Here is a 23,571-nt window from a genome sequence, read left to right as displayed (position 1 = left end):
CTTTGTGATTTATGTGCCAAAATAGGGATTGGGGTGAGCGTCCTTAGCTGTGGTCTTCAGAACCTACAGATGTGAGAAAGTGGTCTGCAAACGAAGGGAAAGTGGCATTTGAGTTTAAGCCAGGGGCAGGGGATCTGGCCAGTGTCTTATTCATCTTTATATTTCTAGAGCATAGCACGATGCCTGGACTACAGTAGGAACTCAACAGACGTTACGAAGGAGTCATTAATTCCGTCTGTCATTTGCCCCTACAGAATCAAGTCGTCATTGCTGCTGGAAGGAGTTCTTTGGGAGCCCGACTCTCTGGGGCACTTCACATCTATAGCTTTGGCTCAGATTGAAGATTTCACTGCGTTTCCCCACTCTGCCCACCTCTCTCACGCTGAATCACATCCATGGTGAGCATTTTGATGGACAAAGTGGCACATCCAGTGGAGCTATGGCAGATCCTGATAGATGTGGGGCTCCTGGGAGTAGAGACACACACCAACAGCCACACTTTCTGGAAATCTGATATAGTAAATATATGACTGCACCAGGAGTATGTGAAATATCAGACATACTCTGCTCATTCATGTCTCCTTCCACAGTTTATTTCCTCGCTCCCTTTGCATCTAAACCTTTCTTCTTTCCTTTTTGCCTATAGTCAGACCTGCTGTACCACCTATTTCCTCTTCCTCTTGAATGTCTTTCCAGTGGCTGGAAAGGTCCCTCTGTGGTTTATCTGTTAGAACAATCTCTGTACACAATTCCTCCTAAAAACATCCTTTTCTTAAAAAAGAATTGTGCAGCCATAAAAAAAGAGCAAGATCATGCCCTTTGCAGGGACATGGATGGAGCTGAAGGCCATTAACCTTCATAAACTAATGCAGGAACAGAAAACCAAATACTGCATGTTCTCACTTGTAAGTGGGAGCTAAATGAGAACACGTGGACACATAGAGGGAAACAGCACACACTGGGGCCTATGAGAGGATGTAAGGTGGGAGGAGGGAGAGATCAGGAAAAGTAACTAATGGATACTTAGGGCGATGAAATAATCTGTGTAACAAACTCCCATGACACACCTTTATGTATGTAACAAACCTGCACTTCCTGCGCATGTACCCCGGAACTTCAAAGTTACAAACAAAATTGAACTTAAAAATAACAGATTGGTGGCCCATGCCAATCCACGTATAATAGAAAGCATAGTATACAGAAAAAAAAAAAAAAAAAAAAAAGAAACTGAGGGAGGAAAAATAGTACGGAGAAAAGTATGGGGGTGAGAGATAACCTCACATTCCAAATCGCTTGTGACTTAGTCCTTTTTAACTTTTATTTTCGGTTCAGGGGTACATGTGAAGGTTTATCTTTTCTGCTCCTCCTCCTCCTACCCCCTTCCCCCCTCAAGTAGACCCCAATATCTGTTTTCTTTGTGCTCATAAGTTTTTATAACTTAGCTCCCACTTATGAGAACATGCTGTTATTTGGATTTCTGTTCCTGTGTCGTGTGTTAGTTTGTTAAGGATGATAGTCCTTTTTTTTTTTTTTTTTTTTTTTTTTGAGACGGAGTCTTGCTGTGTTGCCCAGGCTGTAGTACAGTGATGCGATCTCAGCTCACTGCAACCCCCGCCTCCCAGGTTCAAGTGATTCTCCTGCCTCAGCCTCCCAAGCAGCTGGGACTACAGGTGCAAACACTATGCCAGGCTAATTTTTGTATTTTTATTAGAGACGGAGTTTCACCATGTTGGCCAAGCTGGTCTCAAACTCCTGACCTCAGGTGATATGCCCACCTTGACCTCCCAAAGTGCTGGGATTACATGCATGAGCCATAGGACCCGGCCGATAATCCTTTCTTAATGAGGATCAATGCCTTTTCAACGTTTATATAGTGAAGGACAAATATAAAAGCCAAGAATAACACCCTTCTGTGCCCTCCAGTGCTTTTGTAGAGTTGGTTGTTCTAACACCTAAAGGGCCCAGTGACACTGCCAGTTTTAAGCCATCTCAGGAGAGACCTTTCTTGCATTAGATTACAACTTGTGCCAAAAGAACTAGAGGAAAAAGATGCGGCCTGAGCCACGGCTACTGTAAGGGCTGGAGAGGAAAACAGGCCTTGGCCTCACTTGTTCCTGGGCTGTTTTTCGTAGGGTGGATTTCATTTGCCAGTCCTGCAGTGTGGCATATTTAAGGGAAAGGAATGTATCATAGGGTTTCAGTGTCAGTAAACATTAGTGGGCATTATCTATAAACAGTAACTGGTTTATTGTGTTAAATTGGGAAGAACCTCTTCTGCTACTGGAGAGATGATACTAAAAGCAGGAGAAAATAACAAATGAGAAGAGCCCTTCTCCTCTCAGCTTCTCAAGGCAGAGCAGAGATTGGTGAAAAGGGGACAGGAAGAGGAACCCAGCTGAAGAGTGGGAAGTTAACAAGAACATCAACAGGCACATCCCTAGAGAGCATCTCTGGGTCACTCTCAGGATGACCTCATTTTTCTTTAAGAGGTACATGTGCTGGCTGCATAGTAACCTACGGCACAGCAAAAGCACAAGGAAGCGCCATTTGGTTTCGTTGAGGTACAATTATTGGTAGCCCAACCTATCTGAAAAGTTACTTTTAATTAAAAGGATGATTATTTTTAGGAGACCAGAAATTACTTAGTTGTATTCACTTATGAGTTGAGCAGTTTGGTAGAGCAGACTCTGACATGACACTTCAGTAAAGGGATGTTTTTCTCAGTACTGGATCTTTTCATTAGACGGATGCATTTACATAAAGTGTCAGTGTTTTTATGCTTCACTAAATGAGGCCTGTGCTTAAACATTATTTACCTCACGATTTACATTTTTCTCAATGCCTGAATACATCCAATAGCAAGCACCAGGTGGAGGTTAAGACCCACAAAAATGGAAGCTTCCTTTCAAGTTTATAGGACATTTAACCATGCTAACCCCACTGTCAAAAACAATGTAAATTATACTCCTACTGTAAAAGGTCAACTGATATGGCAGATATGTAAAAAACCTGGCATGCAGGAAAAAATTAATGCATGATAGTCTATTAATATGCAGGACACATATTATCCTGATATGTGGATTAAATTTTCGTTCCACTAAGTATTAACTATAGTTTTAAGCATTGATTCTGCTTAATAACTAAAATATAAAGACCTTACCTTGTAGGGTTGTAATTTCTCATTAACAGAAATCTGAACTTATACAAGTTTAATTCAAATTTATCTTTATTTCAAGATATCAGAAGACATTTACATATTTGCATTTTCTGTCTTTCTACTATCTGTGTATATGTAACAGCTTTTCTCAAGGCTTCAAGATAGGAATTGTTTTATGCCTTTGTATCACAGACCTAAGAGACCAAAATTATTTGAAGATGGAGTGGGGACAAAACTGGGGTCTCTGCAGTCCCTACTCCATGTACCATCCATTAGTTCACCTCTGTAGGTATTACTAAAGTAATGAGAGTAAGTCTTAAATCCAAAGTGCAACTTTAACATTGCAGTTCCAAACAGTAAAGCTGTATACAACTCTTGGAATAACTCAGCAAAATAAACAGCTTTTTAATATAAAATTGGTTAGTGCTGCTTATCAGTCTATGTTCATGAAGAATAAAGTGTTAAGAGCATCCTCAAATGACACCTGTTGTGCCCACATTTGTTTAGGGGCCTTCCAAAGACAAAGAGAGCACCACACCCTGTACTCGACATGCTCGACAGGTGATCTGATTGCATGCTCACTCATGTAACCCAGTGTTTGGTACCCACTTTCAAACAGTAATTAATGTGCTCAGTCCATTTTAGTTCAAAATTTAAAACCAAGGAACTTCATATATTTTTGGCATAGGCTGATTTATTATTTACAAGAACTTTAATATAAGAAGCCTCCTGCAATCACAAAAGTGGAACTAGTTGACATTTTGAAATCATACTTGATATAACCACCTTCAGGAATTCTACAAACCACTAGCAACTTCCCTTTATCAGATTTATGAGGTAGTTACATTATTTTTCCTTTTATTGACACGATTCATCAAAAAATTATTTTACCCAAGCTCATAAACTAAGTCAATAAAACTGCAAGGAAAAATGACCAAAATTCTATCTTTTGCCTGATCTTAGTCAAATCAAATGTTGCCCTCTGGGATTCCAATTCTTCATGTCACAGTTAAGTAGTACTTATTACGTATTTTACAGTGATAAGACCTAAAATAGCAGCAGTGTGCTCTGAGGTGTGCCAAAAGGGTGCCCTGTGAAATCTAAGTATTATCAAATACAATCTTAAAAATCCTAAGAGATTCATAACGCTAGAGGGTGCTGTATGTTCACACTCCAACAAGCACACCAGGACGCATGTTCCTGACCCACAGTGTGGTGCACGGGGGCCACTGCATGCTCGAGTCTAGCCCAGCCTGTTCTGTGCCATTCTGTTCTCCAGCTTCCCTCTAATGGCTTCCCGTGACCACACACAGGAATGGGGAAACCTTACTTGTACTTCATCTGTTTTCTTCCAAATCAGCTACGGGAGTAACATTTTTATTCCTATCACCAAACCACCTGAAAAATGGACTCTTAAACTTCCTCATATGACATCACATTAGGGTAATCATATACCCTCAATATCAGGGTAAGCCTATTTATTCTGTTATTAACACATTTGTAGTGCAAGAGCTGGACACTCTGGAATCTTCCATGCACACTACTTTGGGAGGCTTAACTAATGTTCTAGTACATAACTGTATTTAACCTCCAGAAAACATTTTAAAAGGTAGGTAGGATGTTAAAGAGGATGGCAGCTTTCAGGCTTACAAATATTAGCCATTTGTTTTAAACCCCTGTCTCTGTGGAAATGAGAAGATATCACAGTTCTAACATTTAGTCACCCTTGTGTTTTAGGAAGCTCATCTGTCAGCTTCTGAGGTGCAGGCGTATAGATTAGCAGGGCAATAAACATTTTTCTTTTTGGGGCAGGGCAAGGGTGGTATCTAAAAATCTACTTTAAAAATCAATAAATGGACAAAGTGCTACAAAACAGTAACAGAATGGAAATACTTCCTTTCAACTTTACTTCCAAAGGCTCTAATTACAGAGAGCAAAGAAAACTAGTCTCAGGGGTTGAGAACGTGAAATCTTGATTAGGCATCCATACAATGGTGATATTATTTCTTTTTATTCACCTTTTATTTAAAAAAGGGGGCAAATACAAGAAAATAAGGTTATGTCAAAGTTTGGTTTTTAAAGCTCAAACTTCCAGAGTTTGTTGTAAGGTTAATACATAGAATGCTAGCTTTTTAGTCACCTGAGAATCAGGAAATTCATATGAACGTAATTCCCTATACTAAGAACTATAGCTACCTATGGGCTTGTCAAGTTCCTACGCTTCATTCAGCGTGAAATTGCACTTTTCTTGATATGTATAAATTAAATAAAGTCTATATAACTGTCTGTGCTTGTGTTGCCTCTTACCACATCTATAAAAACAGCATTTAAAGTTTGTAGGAAATAGAATTTTGGCCTTTTACAAAGCAAATACTTAGTTTAACTCAGATTTCTGGAAATGCAATCCAGTTCTGGTATTGTGACTGCCAAAATATTTTTGTTGTCAAACATTAATTTTTTTCAAGTGTGTGACTCTATACAAGAAAATAATAAAAACAGTATCAGAAGTTTCCTGTGACTACCATAAAAAAAACTTCAGTATCCACTGGGCTGTTCCTAACGGTTTGTTAGGATGCCCCTTCCTGATCCAAATCCATCCAGTCTGAGGCTGTTTTTCAGTTCCATGCTTCTATCTGCCAGAAGAGTCTTTTTAGGTAAAGAGGCCATCTAAATAAAGCAGAAATACTAATTTTAGTATCTTTTTACAAGAAAAGTCACTAGTAAAATGATATATTATGTAACTACTCAATGAAGAAAGGACTATAGGCAGTATCAGTGTCTTAAGTATTTATTCCAGTGGTGTCTTCAAGTACAAAGAAAATGGAGGTGAGTTTTCTATCTTTTCTTATGAGAACATTATAAATGTTTCCTATATTTCCATTTGGTTATGACAGAACCTTATACCAGAATTACTAACATCTGTTTAAATGTATGTTTGTCAGAGAGTTCTACAGAAATTATATTTCTAACGTATTTATTGTGTTAGGCAGTGTGCTAGTAAGTGCTTTACACATATTATCTCAATTATTTCTTCCCATAACCCTATGAAGCAGGTAATACCGACTTAACAGACAGATAGTGAAACTGAGGGAGGTTTGAGAAAGCAACTTGCAAGGGTCATAGCGCCTGTGACAACTTAAGCCCAGGTGCTCTGACTTTAGGGCCCATGGCCATAACCCTTCCGCAGTGCTGCCGTGAACCATATCCTTCATACCATAGGAGGCAATGGAGCTTCCAGCTGTCGTCCAAGGAATGAAAGCAGGCGCCTCCAGATGAGGCCACTTCCCATGAACATAATTCCTGTAATCAGCCAAAAAATTCTGTGGTCCTAAAAGAGAACACACAGTTCATTTCAATCACAAAACGTAAGGTTCCTTAGAGAGAAGATTTCCTGAACTGTTATCCCAGAGTTTGAAAGCCTTATGTTATTTGTACAGCTCTTTCCCATAGAAAGGAACTAAGAAACAAGTGCCTTGATACACACAGAATAAATCAGGAGAAGAGCATGATTTAAAAGGTTTTAAATATTTTAAAATCATAAAATCATCTATATGCCAAATGTACTGCTTTTACTTTGTGTTTCTTTCCAGCCTTTGTTATGTAAATACAAATCTTAATAGTCATGATGCTAGAGGACACGCAATTTAAGGTTTTTGCTTATATCCACAGTTCTCAAACTGTGAGCTGACGTGCCCTGGGCACCACGGCACCTCAGAATATTTTAAAGTTTCAAGGGAAATAACACAAAATAATCTGTAACATAACAAAAGAAATTTTTTGTCCACGGATACTGTGAAAAAATTACTAAGACACTAAGGGCATCATGATCCAAGAAAGTTTGGGAACGTCTCTTAGAAAAACATTCTTCCTCACCATTTTCAAAATGGTAATACTTTTGTAGCACACTGTTTTTAGTTGATGTACAGAATCACAGAATTTAAATGTAATCTCTCACAAGGAAGGACTCCCATTCACAGCGATGCTGTTAGTTGGTTATCATTGGCTCCAGTGATTGAGAGCTCACTTCTTCAAAGATAGCCTGTTACACAACTCATCAGCTATCACTGATGGAGATGCATGTCACTTATTGAGCAGAAATCTGCCTCCTTTTTTTGTTATTGCTGAGATGGAGTCTTGCTCTTCACCAAGGATGCAGTGTAGTGGTGCAATCTTGGTTCACTGCAACCTCCGTCTCCCTGATTCAAGCGATTCTTGTGCCTTGGCCTCCCGAGTGGCTGGGATTATAGGTGTGCGGCACCATGCCCAGCTAACTTTTGTATTTTTAGTAGAGATGGGATTTTACCATGTTGGTCAGGCTGGTCTCGAACTCCTGACCTAAAGTGATCTGCCTGCCTTGGCCTCCCAAAGCGCTGGGATTACAGGCATGAGTCACCGCACCTGGCCAAAACCCCCCAAGTTTTAGAAATAATAATACATTCTCACTTCTTCAAGGGAAGATTCCAAATTCATTCCAAAAGCAACTCCCATTAGTCCAAAGAGCGAAAGAGAGAAGGTTCCCATGGTCAGCTGTAGATTCAACCTCATCATCACGTTACGGTGGCTGGAGAGGAGAACACCTATTCAGATTAGAAGGGCCCACTAACTATACAGAACATATTCATCAAATCTATTACAGACCACATGGATGAAACCTACACATCAAAAAAAAAAAAAAAAAAAAAAAAAAAAGACTTTAATGTAGTATAGATGTTAATGATGGCATAATTCCTCACAAAATGATATTTCCTTAAAAACTTTATCTTATAATTATTAAAAAAACTTACTGTTTTATATAATGCTTTCTTACCTGTCCAGATTGATGAAAATAATACTTTGTGAATCATCAATCAGCACCCTAAGCTCCCGAGCTGCATTGGAGAGATCGTCAGCCAATCGGTAGTAGTTTTCCAACAGCAACTCCATCTCTTCTGCATGGTCAATCCCAGCACTGCTCTTTTCACTTCAATTAAAAGACAAAATAATTAACATACCCCAACATGTGTATCATATACTTAGTAACAAAAACTTCCTAAATTAATATATAGCATTCAGCTACCAGTGGAAAAGCGAGTCTTTGTCTTGTCTTTTTTTTTTTTTTTTTGAGATGGAGTTTCATTCTGCTCCCAGGCTGGAATGCAGTGGCGCAATCTCGGCTCACTGCAACCTCTGCCTCCTGGGTTCAAGCAATTCTTCTGCCTCAGCCTCCCCAGTAGCTGGGACTACAGGCGTGTGCCATCACACCCGGCTAATTTTTGTATTTTTAATAGAGACGGGGTTTCACCATATTGGATAGGCTGGTCTCGAACTCCTGACCTTGTGATCTGCCCGCCTCAGCCTCCCAAAGTGCTGGGATTACAGGCATGAGCCACAGCGTCCGGCTGCCTTTGTCTTTTCTATTGTTGTGGCCAATCTGTAAGTAGCTATGTCAACTGATCCTAAACACTTTATAGATTAAGTTGAGGACAGAGGTTCCATCCTTATATAGACTAGTTGGTGTCACTGTATTACATGGCCCCAATCCAAGAGATTTTTATGTGGATACATGCTCCCAGTATAACAGGAAAATCCAGATATGTGAATGCAGATGAATTAGTGTAAATCCAATACCACTGTCAGGTAAAACAAAATCCACAACTAAAAATGTCAACACCATTTCCTTTTGAGGTGTGTGTTCCTTTTGAGGTGTGTCCATAATGTGATTTCATATAAAGAAAATGTTTTTGAATGATATCAATAATAACTTTGCTCCCCTACCCTACCAAGAAGGATAAGGAGGAATGAAGTACTCTGAAGAGGTACTTGTTTCATAAAGCATATTAGAGACAGACTGAAAGACTGGCCTAAGCAAAGCAAACAAGAGTTTCTGCTACCATACCTATCTGCTATCTACCAAATGTTATATAGCCCCCTTTATCTTCTTATTTCCTTATTAGGATATAAATAACCAATTTTTCAAAGTGCTTTAAGAAAATCTGTACAGACTGTGGAAACTAAACTCATTACAAAGGTGTATTAATTTCTGATATTGCTCTAGAAAGACAAAAACAAAATATTTGGGTATTTAAAAGTAAACATTTAGCTGGAGTGTGCACAAGAAGCATAAACAATTTCTAAATTCATAAAAGACAAAAGGTTTATAACGTTTTCATTAGACTGAACTTACATAATTCATGTTAATGCAGGACTCATGTATTTACTCCACTTTTCCCCCTCCCCCATGTAAATATCTCTCTCACTCTGCTTCCTAGGTAAGTTATTTTGGTAGATGTGCGTGCCAATCTGGTGGTCAGTCCCTTGAATATAAAGGTAACTGTGTGTTTAGATTCACTGCACGTCAGCAGTGTTGGGTATGCAGTATGCATACTCATATAATTATACTGAATTAGATACGATACTCTATCTGGGGAAATACTCTTATCTGGAAACTGGGGATGAAAATCTCTATATTCTCTAGTCAAGAAAAATGTTACATTCTATAATGAAAAATCACTTTGAAGTGGAAAAGGCAAAATGTTTACTCTAAGGAAATAAATAACAAAGTATAATTATATACTTACAAGACTTTTGGGTCGCTCCATTTTGATAGACAGAGCTCTTCTAGCAACTCTTCCTCATCCAAGATCTCCAAAATTGACTCTTTGAAAATTTTAATATCTGTTTCTAACTCTGATAGACTATAAGAATAGATACACAAAAATCAATAGAATAAACTTATAAAAACATTTCATAATAGTTTTTAGAGTATCTTATCAAATATATTATCTTATACATTCATGCTAAACAATGACTTATTAAAAAAAAAAAAAAAAGGGTGAGTATTTACCAGGCAAATTAAGAATCAGTTTGGCCAGGAGTGGTGTCACGCCTGTAATCCTAGCACTTTAGGAGGCCAAGGCAGGAGGATTGCTTGAGCTCAGGAGTTTGAGACCCTCCTGAACAACACAGTGAAATCTTGTCTTACAAAAAAATTCAGAAAATTAGCTGGGCATGGTGGCGTGTGCCTGTAGTCCCAGCTACTTGGGTGGTGGAGGTGGGAAGATCGCTGAAGCCCAGCAGGTTAAGGCTGCAGTAAGCTGAGACTGCACCACTGCATTCCAGCCTGGGCAACGGAGTGAAACCCTGTCTCAAAAAACCCACAAAAAACCCAAACCAAATCTAAATTAATTGGTCAAATTATCAGTGATATAAATTTCATCATACATTATTTATCTCAGAAACATAAATTGCTTGTGAATTTAAGATTTTTGGTTTGGGAATTAGTTTTATTCTTAATCAACATGGCAGTGCTAATATAGAACAGACTAGTTACATCTTAACTGATAAAAACACTCCAACATTTTTGGACAAGAAACTACTGATTCAAGAATTTTAAATGTTAATTATTGAAGGGATTTCGGGAGTACAACTCCTGAGAGCATGTTTAGTCTATTTATAATACATATAAAATATTGTTATTAAATTCTGGAAGGCATTATGATTTTAAAGAAAAAGAACATGGACTTTGAATTTGGATTTAGATTTGCCATTTACTAGCCACATAAATTTAGGTAAGTTACTCAAACCTCAGTTTTCTCTTCAAAATGAGGACAACATCAACTATTGAATAGGTGATGAGATGAGATCACATACGGAAAAGAGCCTTACATAACATTTCATGCAAAGTATCTTTTCAACAAACACTGGATTGTGTGCTCCTTTTAGCTCAACTTCCCACCCAGGTTACTTTCATACTTTAAAAAAAGTTATGAAACACAATGTTAATAATTGATTTTAAGATATTTGTCTCCAACTCCCAATGTGATACATCATCCATATTTACCTTTTGCCATTCTGTAGTAAAATGTGCAGTTTGCTTCTGTCTACAGAAGAATGTTTGGGGTCCACCAAAGCGTCTAAGGTCTCAAGGATCAGTGGCTGCAAAATGCTAAGTTTCCCCTGAAGGGTGTTGATCTAGATAACAACATGACCTTTCATAAGAATTAAAACAATCTTTTTAGAATATTCAGGATCAGTGAATCCTCTGATTAAATACAGAAATCTGTAGTAGCTTGAAATGCTGGTAACATTTCAGAACCTAGTCAATTCTAGAATGCCTATTCCAGATGATTCAAAAACTAGATCTTCTGGGTTCAAAGAACCATGTGTGATGTTATCATTAGGCACAGATTTGGCTGACAAGGAGCTAACTCTCATAAGTCTTTCTCCTATAGATACTCATTATGAAGTAATGAGGGATTAAGTAAAATAAAATCTGCTATTCTATTATTAAAACACAAGCTTTCAGTAATACCTGTGTTCTCTGTATACAGAATATGGTTCAAAATTCCTGCAAAGCTCTTTGAAAATAAAAACTTGAGCTTTAAAACATAAACATATGAGAGTAAAGTCAAAAATACACTATTTAGGTTGACACAAGTATGGTTTGATATTCAGCAGGTATGCACTAATCCTGCTATATAGTTATTAAAATACTGAAACACTTCCATACCAGTTGGCAAATAGCATATACTAACTAAATCAGGCGGTAAAACTGATGACGTAAATTACAGCATATAGTCTTTATCTCAGAAGCACAATTACTGTGAAACTAAGATTTTTTTAAATTTGGAAACGAGTCCAGAGTCACAGTACCTCTCCTGACATGTTGTTGATTTCGTGCGTCTCCAGAGGAACTGCTTCTGGGTTAAGAAGTCCTTGGGTGGGAGGGAAGGCTGGACAGCCAAATAGACCACATTTTTTAATCTAAGAGGTATCGAACCCTCTGCTCAGCAAGGTGTGGACTCAGGTAGTGGTTGGGGAGGCTGCTGAGGGTCACAGATAGGGTATTTGTGAGGCATATCTACTCAAGGTATGTCTTGGTCCCTCAGGTGGGTCTGGGGAGCTTTCCCTTGTTTGAAAACTTACCCCTTTTGAGTGGTGGCTGGTCTTGCTTCTATGTAGTGTTGTTTCATAAGGGAATCTTCCTGGGACCCCATTTAAAGGAATAAGAACATGTATCCCAGCAGACATCTTGAACTCCCTCTCTATTCTCCCCACAGCCAATCTCTAGGCAGGAGACCCATGCCAGCCCAGCCCCTCTCCTTCCCCTCCTGCTCCCTTTGAGATCTCTGCCTTTCTCCTAACAGCATGAGCTCCTAAAAGCTTACCCAGCCTGTGCAGCCCATCACTTACTACTGTTTACATCTTCTTTCTTCTGCTTTCCCCCTGCTTGGTAACTGGGCTCCCGCTACTTATCATCTCCCTGGCTGGTGCTAGCTGGTGCTCATTACCCCGAGCAGGAAGTACAGCCATCTATTCTTTCAGAGCAAGGCACACAAAAGAGAAGTGTGCCAGGTTCACCCAACCCAATGCACCTCATATCCTCTCTACCCTCTTCTCCTCCTCCCACTCTGGTTAGTATGCTCCCAGCACCAACTCTTGCATGTAGCCAGTTCCTGAACAGTACCATCCTGACTAACAGGGGAAAGAAAAGATAACGAGAGATTTGTGGGGTCAGGAAAGCAGAGAACCACCCTTGTTCAGAGCCTGACAGGAGTCTCAGACATGTAAGGACTCTCAAAGGAGGAGTAACTGGAAGAACTGGGCGTGATTCCTATGTCAATCGAGGTCTCAAAAAGATGCATCATTTACCTGGCTCAAACAAAGGACCGTACAAACAAATCGAAAAATGACTTGATGAAATGATTTAATAAAATACGTATCACATGTAAAGCATTTTCATAATATACACAGTCTTAGAGAACAAAATAGAATGCACTTAAACCCCTAGAGTCTTTAGTTCTATTTGATTGGGTCATAAAGTATAAGAATTAAGTGATATCTCCACGTAAGATCCTTAGAGACGACTTCTTCCGGGGCAGGATGTGGTCAGGGGACATGCCATTGAAACAATACCCCAACTTGTCTTCCCACTCAATGACATTTCAAAATCAGAATAAACCCAAAAAGCTAAATAAAAACAGACTTACCCAATATTGCAGGAGTGCTTCTATAGCTCTAAACTCAAAAGGTAAAGGGTATGTAACGAGTTGACCCTCTCCAGACAACTGTGAAGGGAGTTCCCGGAACAGCCATTGCTCTAAGTTTAAATTACGATAATCTAATATCAGAAGACACTCCGGAGTTATCACAGCTTTCAAATACTGTTTAAAAAAAACAAAAAAAACCCAAAACATATAAATATGTAAGTGCATATATACACATGCATGTATATACATATATATGTATACAAACATATATGCAGTAATTGTAGAGCTATAGGAAAAAAGAACATTCATAAAATATGGTTTAATACTTTACTAATTTTGGATTAAGACTAAACCAAATCAGTGTTTTTTGTTTTTCAAAAAAATCAAGGTTTTTTTTTTTTTTTCAAGAGAAAGGAAACTTAAAAAATAAATGTCTTGATACTGCTAACTCACTCTCAATAAAATTGGAATTATTCACATAAATTATATATTTACTAAGACTTCTGGGGTAATCATGGAAAAAAACAAAAACAGAGAAAGCAGGGCATGGTGGCTCACACCTGTAATCCCATCACTTTTGGAGGCTGAGGAAGGTGGATCATGAGGTCAAGAGATCGAGACCATCCTGGCCAACACGGTGAAACCCCATTTCTACCAAAAATACAAAAATTAGCTGTGCGTGGTGACCCGCACCTGTAGTGCCAGCTACTTTAGAGGCTGAGGCAGGAGAATCGCTTGAACCTGGGAGGCGGAGGTTGCAGTGAGCTGAGATCGCGCCACTGCACTCCAGCCTGGCGACACAGGGAGACTCCTTCTTTTTTGAAAAAAAAAAAAAAGAAAAGAAAGGGAACAAGATAAGGTCTTCCTAAAAGTCAGGTATTGAGTAGACTTTTAGAAAAGACTTAGTTTAATCATAATTAGTTTGGCACAGATAGAAATTTCCTTTTTAAAACAGCACTAAAGTATATAAACCAAATTTGAAATTAAGATAAAACATAGCCTTACTACTCTAATTTAGAACAGTATGAAATCAGAATTTTTTCTAAAATACTGGTATCTTTTATGTTAAAAGCAGATAAAGGTAGTCACTTTATCAGTGATATAGAAATTAAAGATAATTTTCTACTTTTACATTTTTCCAATATTCTATCATGATTTTTTTTTTTTTTTTTTTTTGAGATGAGAGTCTTGCTCTGTCACCCAGGCTGGAGTGCAATGGTGCAATCTTGGCTCACTGCAGTCTCCATCTTCAGGGTTCAAGCTATTCTCCTGCCTCAGCCTCCTGAGTAGCTGGAATTACAGGCACCTGCCACTATGCCCGTCTAATTTTTGTATTCTTTAGTAGAGACGGGGTTTCACCATGTTGGTCAGGCTGGTCTCGAACTCCCGACCTCAGGTGATCCACCCTCCTCGGACTCCCAAAGTGCTGGGATTACAAGTGTGAGCCACCACACCCAGCCTCATGAAAATTTTTATACAGAAAAGTTCAAAGATTGCAGTTAACACCATATACCCACCAGTTAGATTATATAATTATCACTCTGCTATATTTGCTTTTTCACATACCTGTCTGTCTCTCCATGAAAGAGACACTGTTTTGAAGAATGCTAGCTACTGATCCCAAGAGTAAAGAATATTGCTGGAGAAAATCACTTGAGAGAAGACTGCTTCCATTTTTGATAAAGTATTTATTTACTTATTTATTTTTAGAGATGGGATCTTGCTACATTGCTCAGGCTGGTCACAAACTCCTGGTCTCAGGTGACCCTCCCACTTCAGCCTCCTGAGTAGCTGGGACTAAAGGCACATGCCACCACTCCTGGCCCATTTTTTATTATTTTGATTAATTCTAGAAAAATGAACAAAAATCTGCCATCAAAGACTCTTTGAAGAAAGAAGTCTCATATCCACTACAAGGCCAATACCATTGAGTCCTGTGTCTCTTCATCTACTTTTGGCCCTAAACATTAGCCCACCAAAATAACTGATATCCACATTAACTCTGAATCACTAAAGAAAGTCAAATTATATTTGGCGTGCTCTGGATAGGTAGGGAAAAATACAATATATTTCGGAAAGTTTTCCATTAAAAAAATTTAAATTGGCCAGGCCCAGTGGTTTACGCCTGTAATCCCAGCACTTTGGGAGGCAGAGGTGGGCGGATCACCTGAGGTCGGGAGTTTGAGACAGCCTGACCAACATGGAGAAACCCTGTGTCTACTAAAAATACAAAATTAGCCAGGTGTGGTGGCTCATGTCTGAAACCCTAGCTATTCAGAAGGCCAAGGCAGGTGAATTGCTTGAACCTGGGAGGTGGAAGTTGCAGTGAGCCGAGATCACGCCATTGCACTCCAGCCTGGGCAACAAAAGCAAAACTCCATCTCGAAATAAAAAATAAATAAATAAATAATTAATTAAGGCTATAAAATTTAACGTGTATTCCTGTGCTACTTAGAAAGCCAGAATATGTTTTTGGTAGCTCAGGTTATGCTATAATTACATGTAACTGTACACAATTGGAAATATATCTGTTACAAATCAGGATTGTCTTATAGTTTCCAGAACTAGAGAGTAAATCCCAACAGTGAGAATGAACACCACAGTCAGAGGTTTTTCAACTTAAAATATAGCAGTGTTATTCCTATTGAACATGTGCATATAATCCATGTAAAATGAGTGCTACTCATACTAGCATAAAGCTATAAAATACCCTATGTTTCATGTAGCTACTTTTATTCCAAAATTACTTTTAACCTAGATACTGATCAAGATAGTCAGAAGGTAGGCCTGGCGCGGTGGCTCACACCTGTAACCCCAGCACTCTGGGAGGCCGAGGCGGGCGGATCACGAGGTCAGGAGATCGAGATTATCCTGGCTAACAAGGTGAAACCCCGTCTCTACTAAAAATACAAAAAATTAGTCGGGCGCAGTGGCGGGCGCCTGTAGTCCCAGCTACTCGGGAGGCTGAGGCAGGATAATGGCGTGAACCCGGGAGGTGGAACTTGCAGTGAGCGGAGATTGCGCCACTGCACTCCAGCCTCGGTGACAGTCAGACTCTGTCTCAAAAAAAAAAAAAAGATAGTTAGAAGGTAACTTTTATAAGATTCTATTGGAGAAACACAGATGAAAATAAAATATTTTACCTCCATTCTCATGATAATCCTATTGTTTCTGACTGTGATACTCATTACATGCTGAAATCTCAGATCTCTGGCTTGAAGACCTAACTCTTGGTATAATTCAGTTTTCTTCTTTTCTATAAAAGAAATAAACAGAGAGGACTAAACCAAATACATAAAATGGCTTAGATTTTTCCATCAGAGCAGTCCTCCCACCACCATCAAGATAATTTTTGGTTACTACCAGAAACAAAAACTAAAATTAAGTCTTTTTAATATCCAGTTTTACCTAGAAAACATACTTGGGTTAAATACAAACTAATGATTTTCTTATCTATACCTCATAAATTTCTCACTACTTAGAAGTCCCTTGAGACTGATATAGAAACCACAACTATGCATCATTAGAACCTATAAATTTCCAGCTCTAAAGACAGGTTATCTTTCTTAAATACAAACTGTACGCAACTACATTTTCTATTTTTACTACAACATCATCTTCAGTATTTTATATATGTGAACAGATAAGCCTGATTTTCTTTGTTCTTGGACTAAGACAAAAATGAGAAGAACTGAATTTATTACCTGAGACTGATTCATTCTCAGGGGAGATGTGAAACTCACATCTGAAGTCACATAGTAAAATAATGCCTAGTCTCACTTTTTAAAGTAGCTGTCCACAGACAGCCATCAGCAGTAGAATTCCATGTGACTGCCATGCAGTGACACGTCCCTGTCCACCTTTTGTCACCCACTGCATGTCAGTGGTATTATGTGACTCTGCCTTAAACATGCTTCAGGGGAATGAATGAGGGCAGTGAAAGGGACACTAACTGAAAGAGAGACAAAAGAGAAAGAGTGTGTCTTTGGGCTCCAGCTCTACACTAGCCTCTCTCTCCCAAATATTCCTTCAACAGCCTGTTAGAGCGAAAAGTGGCTCCTGCTAGAAGAAAACAATTCTGGAAGAATACACACAGTCTGAGTACTGCCAGCTCCAATTAAGACTGACAGACAAATGCTGAAGAAAGATCTCTTTCAACACACCTGTATATACAGAGAATATTCTACTCAAAATACTACAATTTCTTGATTTCTATCAGATTCACTCATTGTTTAAAAAAATGATTTAGAATGCTAATCACATACTCACCAAAAGAAGTAACATTTCCCTGTTTGTCAAATTTTGTCTGAAAATAGAGAATAAAACAAATTATTATTTTCTTTCAAATTAGAATGCTACTTACGGTATTGTTAATTTAGTGAAGAATTTATGGTATTGTGAGTAATATCCCCAAAATGTTGAAATGCAAATATAAACCATTACTGACCTTCTTTAGATTAAATCCAGTTATGAGTTAAGGGTTTTTAAAAATTCCTTTTTTCCTTTGCTAGGAAAAATCAGACCTGGGTTTAACTTTCTTTCTTGGTTCCTCTAGAAAGTTTGATAAAGGAGTATCAGTTGTGTTGTTACTAGGTAACAGTCCTTATGGTAAAAATGACCATTGACTGATAGACTGCACTGGACTGGGAAGATGAACAAATTACAGTTAGCATGTGAAAAGCAGTATCTCTCTTTGCCCTTTCCTGACTGTGGTGGCTCTTGTGGCCATGTTCCTCACCAGAATCCTGGACACTGTGCCTCTGTGACGGTTACAAGGGATACTGTCACTATGGGGCATGGGGATTCGAGCCAAGGTGAATCTCACATCCACCTTTGAGAATCTTATCTCCTTGTCACTGAGCGATCACTCAGAGGACCAGAGAAACCCCTGGATGGCTGCAAAGACTTCTTTTGAAGAGGAAACGCCTAACACTACCTTGTTGTTTCTCTTTTCCCTTATCCTTCTGAGTAGACTGGGACCAAGTATGGCCTTCCTTGTGAATCTAAATGTCTACATGAAGCTAAAGTCTCTTTGGTGGGTGTTGCAGAATCAATAAAGATTTACAGAACCTCTTCTGATAGTTTGAAGAGAGGATTTCATACAGAAAATACACCTATTTCCTGTAAAGTAGGGGAGTATTTTTCAGTGATGTTTATCCAGAGTCAAGTTTGAAGATGTGAAACATTTAATGAATCACTATGTGCTAAGCTGTACTACTTACTATGACAGACACATTTCAGAAAGACACTCTAACGTAATAAGTGCAATATAGGTCTTGGGTTATTACCATGGAAATATACATGCTGTGTTAATCACACAATAAAAACTCACAATATATATTTTTTATCTTCTCATCAGCAAAGATAAAATGTGAATATATAAGTTCCATAGAACACTAAAAGAAAATTTATATCAAAGAAAGCTTTATATTTGTGTAATAGTCTAGCTTTCATCCTTATATTTCACAAATACATAAACCCACTGCAGAAAATTTGAAAATAAATATGTAAAATAAAACTATATTAATCACCTAAAATGACAAGTTTTAGAGAAAACTGTGATAATATTTCACTGAATATCCTTCCAAACATTTTCCTAATAAAACATACTGTTATACATATTGCTTTGCAGTTTCCCTCCTTCCAAAGTAGCAACATATGTGGAATATTTTTGCATCTCAATATTTATATGTATGCTTTTTTTCTTTAATGGAACTTAAAAAATTTTTTAAAATCATACAAATCATAATGAAAAAAATATTTACTTTGTAACCAGCTCACTTTCTAAACTATTTCAGACAGCACAAATTAAATTTCTCTTTCTTTCTCAGATTCCATAGCTTTATGAATTTGTGTTCTTTGAAATTATTTCACCTGCAAAGAACTAACTTTCAATATTTGACGTTTGACTTTGCATTCTTTTTCTTTTTTTTTTTTTTTTTGAGACAGAGTCTTGCTCTGTTGCCCAGGCTGGAGTGCAGTGGTGCAATCTTGGCTCACTGCAACCTCCATCTCCCAGGTTCAAGTGATTCTCCTGCCTCAGCCTCCTGAGTAACTGGGACTACAGGCATGCACCACCACACCTGGCTAATTTTTTTGTTTTTTAGTAGAGATGGGGTTTCAGCATGTTGGTCAGGCTGGTCTCAAACTCCTGACCTCAAATGGCTGCCTCAGCCTCCCAAAGTGCTGGGATTACAGGCCACCTGTAATCCACCTCGCCTGACCCTGATTTTGTATTCTTTTGTAGTCTCTGAGCCACCTCACCTGGCTCTGATTTTGTATTCTTAACTAAATTGGCCAACTCTTCCAGAACAATGAATAACAGTGGTAACTTTTAAACGCAATTCTGGGGGTTATTTCGTTCTGTATAGTTTATAAAGAAAAGCTCTTACGTTAACAAGCCTAAATAATCCTAATGAAATATATTTGGGGCTTACTATACGTGAGGCACTAGTTTAAGGGCTTTCGATATATGAGTTAATTTAATCCTTATAACAATTCTATACAGTAGGTTATGCTCAGTTTTCAGATGAGAAAACTAAGGCACAAAGATGTTATCCTAACTTGTCCAAGGCCACCTAGTCAATAAGAGGCAGAGTGAGACTGGAATTTAAGAAGTCTGGCTCAGATAGGCACACATTTTTTTTTTTTTTTTTTTTTGAGACGGAGTCTCACTCTGTTGCCCAGGCTGGAGTGCAGTGGCGTGATCTAGGCTCACCGCAAGCTCCACTTCCCGGGTTCACGCCATTCTCCTGCCTCAGCCTCCCGAGTAGCTGGAACTACAGGTGCCCGCCACCACGACCGGTTTGTATTTTTAGTAGAGACGGGGTGAAACCCCCGTGTTAGCCAGGATGGTCTCCTGACCTCGTGATCCGCTCACCTCGGCCTCCCAAAGTGCTGGGATTACAGGTGTGAGCCACCGCGCCTGGCTGGCACACATTTTTATCAAGCTTTTTTTTTGAAAAAAAGAAAAGCCTACAAAGAAATTGCAAGAATATTACAACCAATTCCCATAGAGCTTTCACCTAGTCACCTTTGTTAAAATTTTGCCCCAACAGCCTTCTTTCTCTCTCTCTAAAAATATGTGTGTGATACATTATCTTATTCATTCATTTCCCCCCTCACTCCCACCCCCCAACCATTTCAGAGAAAAGTTACAGAGACCATGACCTTTCAAAGCATGCACTTTTAAATACTGCACTCTGCTGCCTTCAAGATGCTTCTGCCTGCGTATTATCTTGCAGAACACAGGTTCAAGCCTCTTTATGGCTCTGAATTGTGATTGACCTGTTCTAGTGTTAAAAGGGGAGGTGCAGTCATTAGCAAAGTTCAAGATAATTGTTAAGCAAATCTAGCAGGCACTCAGGTCACCAGCCAGGCACAACAGCCATGACATGTAACTATAGCGATTATAAAACTCAAAATTAGTATCTTGGCCGACAGTTCAATGAGTCAATAAGTATGGGAAGCACTTTCTGTACGATTTCCAATGTATTGTACATACTCACCACAGTAAATACCGGGGCTACACTGGCTAAAGTGGCTTGAGAGACATCAGAAGTTCTTAACCGGTGCACTTCACCTGAAGAATAAGAGAATTCCTGTGGTTATATGATTCACATAGAGCTAAAATACAACTCTCATAGTATGTGGAGGCCTTCAGACTATTTTATTATTTTCAAATATTTTAAGAAGAAATACTCTTGTTAATTTTAATATTTGTTGGTGATTATCTTAGGTTTGGCAGGGAATGATCTTCAAAAGTAATGGCTTAGGTGAGGCATTAAAATAACTGATGGATTCCAGTCACCCTTTTACCTTTCTAATTATTACTGATATCTCAAAGTTGGATGAACGAGTGTGCAACATCATGTTCTGAGATTTTAGAAAATGTCTGGTCTTCCTTTTTGCATAAAAGGCTCTTCATGCGCATTTGGTAGCAGATACATTTTAGAAAACATAGGTCCTAAGTGCCACCTGATCTTTCAAGCATTCCAGTATCAGAATTATTTGACTGGCTCATAAACTATGAAACCTATTGATTTTACTTCTTTTCTACAGATATTCTTTATAGTGAATACTTACGAAACACCCCCACTGAGCTGGAAGGAGGACAAATCTTTATTTGAAAATTAGTCTATTTAAAATATGTGACTAGACTGAGTCGAAGTGAACGCTGAAGTATAATCAAGTACATTTAATGACTCACAGAGGACACTGTTTTATGCTTCCAAAGTAATTACACTGACTCCAGAGACTGTAGAAAAAAATCCTACTTCTGATCTTTTTTCCACTACATACATGTAATGATTCTTGTAATTTGTTAATATCTGAAGTTTCATTTCCCTTTTACAAAATACAAATTACCACTATAAGGGTAAGATGAATAAAGGTAAACGTCATTTGCTCATTACAAACGGCTTTCAATGTTTTAATGTCACAAATTAGATAGAGTGTAACCGGAATTGAGATTCTGAACGTCAATGCTTGTCCTCAAAGTTTCCTCCAACTTGCTGAAATGGGATTCCCAAGCATTATCAATGGAGGGAGCAGAGCATGTAACCCAACTCAGAAAGACTCTCCAATAAGTGGAGAACGAGGTGATGACGAGGAGTTACTTTGGGAGGCTTTTGAGAGCACAACTGAGAAAACATATTTGAGGACACTGCTATATTCTTGATAAAGTCATTCAATACCTTTTATTCCTCAAATATTTGCACTCACATTTGTGAAAATCTTAACTTTTCACCAACATTTGGTGTAAAAATAAACAGCAAGTAAGATTCTTTTTTTTTTTTTTTCTCAATCCGATCTCCCTGTTTACTTATACAGTACTGTAGTTGAAAATAAAGTCAAGCCGTTCTCAGAAGCAACTCAGTCTTCAGCCTCACTTCCATGTGCGTCCCCAATCTCTGTGCAACTGGACAACTGTATAAATGTGTCCATAAGGAAGAAAGGGAAGATAAATTAATACTTATGACTTCGGAACAAATGAAAGCCTTGTTTAAAAACACCTCTGGGCCAGGTGTGGTGGCTCATGCCTGTAATCCCAGCGCTTTGCGAGGCTACTGCGTTAGGCTTGAGGCAAGGGGTTTGAGTCCAGCCTGGGCAACACAGTGAGACCCTGTCTCAAAAACAACACACAAGAAAACCTCTCACAAGAGCACTTAAGCGGGTGCTTAAGTTAACGTGATCACGGCCTGTAAACGATTCCTAGGTTGTTCCTATGGTTATATAATCTGCAGCAAGGGCGGTGAGGGAGAAGGCAGAGGGTTGGCCGCTCGGACCCCGGCGGGGCACAGCGCACATGGCAAAGTCGCATTCTGAGCGAGTCGGGCGCAGCTCGGCCCGCGGGCCTGTGCAAGCTCACAGGACACAGACACACGGGAGGCCGAGGTCTGCGCAGGGCGCAGAGCAACAGGCGCGCCGCGCCGGGTGGCTGGGGCAGCAGCCTAAGGTCACTGCAAGACCACCGTCCCGAAGCTGTGGCCGGTTAAGGGCTGTACCTGCCACGCGGAGCCGGCCCGGCCCGCAAAGTTGCGCCGCCCGGCTCCTTCCAACCAAGTTGGCTGCGCGGCCGCAGGCAGCAACGGGACGCGCCACAGAGGTCAAGTCCAAGGCCAGGGCACACAGCGTCCGCCGGGGAAGTCTCATCGCGCGGGGCAGGAGGCAGGGCAAACTGCGCAGGCATTCCATGGTGCTGGAGCGAGGAGCAGGTAGTACCCAGAACCCAATCCTTCATGCCGGACGGTGGCTGCTCCGGCCGCAGCACTCCCCCGACGCTACCGCCCGACCTGCGGACGCTTTGCATCAGGCATGCGCGGGGCGTGCCGCGCCTGCGTGCTACTTCCCCACGCAGGCTCGCAAGGTACCTGTGGGCGTGCCTCTTAAGTCCGTGGCCAATAGACGTTTGCGTTCCAACCGGTACCTGTACCTGTACTTGTACCTGTACCTGTACCAAAGTGAGGGAGCAGGCGGGCTGGGAGATGGGGGGAGCACGTTTACTTCCACTGAGTGAGCTCGCCAACCTAGGTTCTTGGGCCCTTGGAGTGTCATGGCTTTGCAGTTTGTGGAGAATTTTCATACTTATGAAAATTGCAGTTTGGAAATAAGTACTTTACCCATTCCCAAATCATTTAATTTACATTTAAATTTAACGTGGTGTAGGGAGCAAGAGGGAAAGCTCCCACTTTTGCCCTCTGAAGGTTGCTGGAATGAACAGATTAGTAGGAGAAAAAGGCATACAAAATGTGCTTAACATGCATAGGGAAAAATCACAGAAGACTGATTTCTCAATAACTCAATAAGGTCCAGATGCTTGTATACCCTTCTTTGTTGAGTAGAGGGAGATAGGTATGAAGGGGCCCGAAAGGCAGACAGTGGTTTGCAAATGATTCTCCTTAGACATTTAGTGGGACAGAAGTACAAACAATAGCTTGTGGACAA

At 39.5% G+C, this 23,571-nt stretch overlaps 2 protein-coding genes across 6 annotated transcripts in view; one reads left to right on the top strand and one right to left on the bottom strand.

Annotated features, from left to right (window-relative positions):
- The window catches only part of GPLD1 (glycosylphosphatidylinositol specific phospholipase D1), a 68,076-nt gene extending 63,085 nt beyond the window's left edge, over window positions 1–4,991 (top strand). For all 4 annotated transcript variants that reach the window (XM_038005748.2, XM_038005750.2, XM_073005690.1 and 1 more), the window contains one exon: window positions 255–4,991. In XM_038005748.2, the coding sequence (XP_037861676.2) occupies window positions 255–341 (87 nt within the window). In that variant the 3' untranslated portion in view covers window positions 342–4,991. The remainder of the gene's footprint in view (window positions 1–254) is intronic.
- On the bottom strand, window positions 3,209–22,941 carry MRS2 (magnesium transporter MRS2). 2 transcript variants are annotated; one of them, XM_038005752.2, is made up of 12 exons: window positions 22,632–22,927; window positions 20,634–20,707; window positions 17,395–17,431; window positions 16,269–16,381; window positions 14,692–14,764; window positions 13,126–13,235; window positions 10,977–11,107; window positions 9,715–9,831; window positions 7,965–8,117; window positions 7,601–7,718; window positions 6,372–6,485; window positions 3,209–5,824 (listed from the first exon to the last, which is right to left on the bottom strand). In XM_038005752.2, exons 1-12 carry the CDS (start codon window positions 22,819–22,821, stop codon window positions 5,714–5,716), a joined length of 1,341 nt encoding a protein of 446 aa, XP_037861680.2. In that variant the 5' UTR covers window positions 22,822–22,927; the 3' UTR covers window positions 3,209–5,713. The 2 variants fall into 2 exon arrangements, with proteins under 2 accessions (XP_037861680.2, XP_007971739.3); XM_007973548.3 differs by lacking the exon at window positions 14,692–14,764 and having other exon boundaries at window positions 13,126–13,299; window positions 22,632–22,941.
- Between the last annotated feature and the right edge of the window lie 630 nt (window positions 22,942–23,571).

The sequence above is a fragment of the Chlorocebus sabaeus genome, chromosome 17, assembly GCF_047675955.1.
Source record: "Chlorocebus sabaeus isolate Y175 chromosome 17, mChlSab1.0.hap1, whole genome shotgun sequence".
Taxonomy (NCBI): Eukaryota; Metazoa; Chordata; class Mammalia; order Primates; family Cercopithecidae; genus Chlorocebus; species Chlorocebus sabaeus.
Note: the sequence above shows the minus strand (reverse complement) of the source record. Positions and strands in the feature narration are given on the sequence as shown.